Raw genomic sequence first — 4,883 nt, forward strand, 5'->3', positions numbered from 1 at the left:
AGTGTGATAGGTTAGATGATATCAATGAACCATTAAGAAAAAAAATCAAGAAAATATTGTGTTGCTCTAAGGGAGTCTAGATATGGCTACAGAGACCAAATCTAGTGTAGTGAAAGTGAAGCCCAGTAGTAATCATCAAGTTGGGTCATCTTCAAAACCCAAAATTGATTCATCTGTCATCAAGAAAAAGGTTATTCAGATCTCATCTAAGCAATCTGGAGATTCAAAGGGTAAATCTGCCATTAATGTTTCTAAAACTGAGGTACCCCATTAGCTAAGGATGAGAATTTTTTGCTCTAATTTGAGATCCATTTAGTTTTTATGTTGGTATAAGATTGAGGTTACATCTGAGAAAAAGATCAGATTTTTATGCTTCATATTTTGATATTTTTGATAATTTGAGGTAAAAGATCATCCTTTTATGCTTCATATTTGATATTCTTGAAAAATTAAGGTGCCAATATGCAAACGATTCTTGCTTTTTGATAAATTTTGATCAATTTGGGATCCATTTAGTTCTAATATTGGTAAATAATTTGTCTGTTTGAGTATAAAATTGAGGTTACATCTGCAAAAAAAGATCATGTTTTTATGCTTTGTATTTTGATATTCTTGGAAAATTGAGGTGCCCATTGGCTAAAGATTCTTGCTTTTTGATAAATTTTGCTCTAGTTGAGATCCATTTAGTTTTAATGTTGGTAAAGGATTGTGGTTACATCTGCAAAAAGATCAGATTTTTATGCTTCATATTTTGATATTCTTAAAAAATTAAGGGCCCATTTGCAAAAGATCCTTGTTTTTTGATAAATTTTGCTCTAATTGAGATCCATTTAGTTATAATATTGGTAAATAATTTGTCTATCGGTGAAAGCTTGAGGTTACATCTGCAAAAAGATTATATTTTTTATGCTTCATATTTTGATGTTCTTGAAAATTTGAGGTAAAAGATCATCTTTTTATGCTCAAATTTGATATTCTTGAAAAATTGAACTGCCCATATGCAAAAGATCCTTGCTTTTTGATAAATTCTGCTCAAATTGAGATCCATTTAGTTCTAATATTGCTAAATAATTTGTCCTTTTGGTATAAGATTGAGGTTACATCTGCAAAAAACATCTTTTTATGCTTCATATTTTGATGTTCTTGAAAAGTTGAGGATAAAGATCATCCTTTTTATGCTCAAAATTTGATATTCTTGAAAAATTGAGGTGCCCATCTGCAAGAAGATCATTGGTTTTTACAGTCAATCAATTATGTCTCAATCTTAAATTAGTATTGATCTGTAATATGAATGTTTTGTATAAATTCTGTTCTATTCGAGATCCATTTCATTGTAATATTTGTAAATAATTTGTCTATTGGTTAAAGATTGAGGTAACATCTCCAAAAGATCGTCTTTTTTGGTTCAAATTTTGATATTCTTGAGGTAACATTTGCAAAAGATTATCATGTTTTCTTGTGCCTCAGATATTGATATTACTAGTATTCCCTTTTCCTTAGGAGTAATTAAAGATTTCCCTTTTAACTCTCTTTATCGTCTCTAACACTGAGGTACTTCATTTAAAAGAAATATCATTACTTTTCTTGGTTTTCAAACTTTTGATATTCTAGAGTAGTTAAAAGATTCTTCATTTCCTGTCTTTGTTTGTCTGGTTTCTTGGAAGTGTAAAATTTCTTGTTGATTTGTTTTTCGTGTTGAATTGGATATTGTATCTTGTGTGAACAGGGCTAAACTAAGATGCATGTGTGGCTTAGTAACCATATTATGTTTAGGCCATGATATTTAATGTTTTCTTAACACCAATTACCTTTAAATTGATAATTTAGAGCATAACAATATATCTATATCTCAATTTGTTTGTTTGAGTTTTCTCATCCAACCCCACCTACTCTTACAATTATTTAGTTGTATAGAAATTGATGACCTGAAGCTTATTCTGCTTCAATGCATATGACCTTAATTAGTTCTTTGAATCCCTATTGTCCAAGTAAAGGTGAAAGGAAAAACAACCTCAACTTCATCCAAGATCGTCACAAAAACCCAAACCAAAACTAGAGTGAAGAAAGTGTATTCCTTGGCTGGCCAGAAGTTTGATGTTCCTGAAGAGGTAATATACTACTTTTGTTCTTCATGATCTGTTTAATGATTAATTTCAATGGAAATACGGACTACTCCACTCTTTTAATATTGTCTATTCTCTTCAACAGCGAGAACCGTTGAGGTTATTCTATGAATCATTGTTAAAGCAGATACCTACAAGTGAAATGGCAGAGTTTTGGTGAGGGTTCTTGACATTTATCTCTGGATCTTTTACTTATAAAAGGAACAACAAACTTGTCTTAGCTACCTTACGTCTGTCAGTTATATGTAGAAATACACTTGTATAGACTTTTAAATCAATTAAACAAACTAGTTTTGTTGGTATTCCTAGTTTAGCTAACTATTTCGGGAGGGAGTTAATAAAATAGAAATTTCTATTCCTTAAGGCGGGATTACTCAGCAAGGAAAATAAAATTGATATAGAGCATCTAGTTTTCATGTATTGTTTTCTGGTGTTTGACCACTTTCCTCAGTAAGAGTTTTCCTGAATTTTTGTCCAATTCTTTTGAAGATCTTCACAATCCTGAATGTGAAGAAGTAGCAGTGTGGTTCTTCATTTCTCAATATTGTTAACTGCTCTTATATCTGCCTTAGTCACTTTCCCTGTACGAGACTCCACGACAGGAGTGGGTCCTGCTTGGTGGCTTTAAGTTCTCACACTACAAGCAAAATCTTTCTTTTTCTTTTTGATAAACATGGTGTCCGTGCCAACTTACGTGCACGTTACACTAATTCTACGAGGTACCTGCTACTTTCACCAGTATAGGTGCGGGGTAACTTTGTCCACCAAGGTTTGGCAGGAGTGAAATATTTGTCTTGTTATGAAACTATTACCAATTACCTCTTTCATATCAGAATATCATGTAGAAGACATAGAATTGGAATGAGGTTTGTTTTGCAATGAAAGAAGATTAATATTTTATTTGTGATCTTCAATAGATGCTTGAATTTCTTGCACTCCTCCAAAATGACTGCCTTTTTGTGTATATCCGCCTGCTGCTCATTAGTGTTGTTACATCCGCTGAAAGTTTTTGCTTGCTGACCGATTCTCTGATGAAGCACTCAGCATAGCAGACGCCAGACTGGATTCTTGTTTTTTTCCATTTTCAGACATGTACTCGCAATAGATTTGAAATGTAGCTTCTTCTGCTCGAATTGCAAATTTTCGAGAATTCTTCTTATCCATTTTACTTCACGAGTTGATTTCCATAGCTGAATTGTTCTCTCGTTTGGTTCAACTGAGGAAATGTAACAGTCTTTTGTTTCCTCGCACACCTAAAAACAATATTTTTTCCAAGATACAAAATATAGCTAAATGTGCTCTTTATATCCAACTAGCTAGCTTCCCCCCCCCCCCCCCCCTTTTATGTAAGTCTAAGATGCTTTATTTTGCTTGAAGGTACCGTAGAATGCATTTTTGCAAAGAAATAAAATGAACTTTGTTTGGTTCCTCCATGAATTTAGAAAGAATATTTATAGACTCAGTAATGTCAGGCCTTGTGTGTGCGAGATTGGAGATTTTGAGTATTAGGAAGATGGAAAATTTTAAAAACGCTTTGTTGTGTTAAATGAGTAATCATGAAGGCCCATGGTCTAGGTTGGTGACTTCTATTGTACTTTAGAGGGCTGTCTGCCTAAGGTTTGGTTGAATTTGGACGAGTTGAAAATGGATTGAATATATATTACTAGTACTGTTTTTATTGTTCTTTTATTCTTTCGAGTTTTCAGATACAGTTGAAATAAGACTTGTAAATGCAGGTTGATGGAGCATGGTCTGTTATCCCCCGAGAGATCAAAGAAGGCATTCGAGAAAAAGCAGAGAAAGCAGAAGCAAATTCGCATGGGGACTCCTATTAAATCTCCTCCTCCACGACCATTCATAAGCAAAGCCGAGAGCTCAAAAAAGCAACAGCAAGTATCAAAGAACGGCGATATAAAGGCGAAGAAACGACTAAAAAGTGATAGTAGTGATGACGATGATGATGATTTCATTCTGAGCCCAAAGAGAAGAAAAGGGTAAAACAAAAGCTCTGCATTTGCAAGAATGATAGACTGGAGGAGCCATTCTTGATTTTCTGTTATTATTGAAAATGAAAAAATAAAATAAATATTTATAGTTTACCAATTGTACAATGGAAGTACAGTTGTTATAGAAACACAGTTTTCTGTATAATGTAATACTCTTTGCTTAGTTTTTTCTCTTTCAAGGATTAGAAGATGAATACAAAAATTCTGTGTTTTTTCAAAGCCTTTTTGGTCATTTTGATTAGTAAGGATGACTTAGACACAACTAATATTGTATTGGACACTTTTTTTGGGGGGGTTTTCCATTCGGTCTCTGGTACCCTTATTAGATATCGACTAAATTCAGATTTCGCGCAGGAAAGTTCCACATTTGAGGGTAAAGCGCTCCCTAACAAAGGCGATTCCGTATCCTGGGAATTCGAACTCGAGACTTCTGATTAAGGATGAAATTGCTACAACGTTTGAATATGTATTTTTGCTTGAAGCATTTGGTATTCGAAATTTATCAGTCTGAGTAATTCAAATTCGTATCAAGTAGATTCACTAAGAACGGCAGGTAATTCAATATGGTATTTTAAATTTCCTTGAGAAAGAAATTAAATGCTAAATTATGTGCTAGTATGTATGGAGTTTAAAAGTAATCACTATTAATCATTTTAGTCCTATACACACATTTACAAGTGATAACAACTTTTTTTCATAGTTTATATTAAGGGATATTTCGATTACGTGATGTATATGATCGATTAAAATAGCA

General features: G+C 33.1%; 1 protein-coding gene across 1 annotated transcript; it reads left to right on the plus strand.

The window, feature by feature from the left end:
• Window positions 1-4,292, plus strand: LOC129902572 (uncharacterized). Its single transcript, XM_055977891.1, has 4 exons — window positions 1-262; window positions 1,995-2,108; window positions 2,209-2,279; window positions 3,860-4,292. Exons 1-4 carry the CDS (start codon window positions 83-85, stop codon window positions 4,119-4,121), a joined length of 627 nt encoding a protein of 208 aa, XP_055833866.1. The 5' UTR covers window positions 1-82; the 3' UTR covers window positions 4,122-4,292.
• The last annotated feature ends 591 nt before the right edge of the window (window positions 4,293-4,883 follow it).

This window comes from Solanum dulcamara, chromosome 9 (genome assembly GCF_947179165.1).
Source record: "Solanum dulcamara chromosome 9, daSolDulc1.2, whole genome shotgun sequence".
Lineage (NCBI taxonomy): Eukaryota > Viridiplantae > Streptophyta > Magnoliopsida > Solanales > Solanaceae > Solanum > Solanum dulcamara.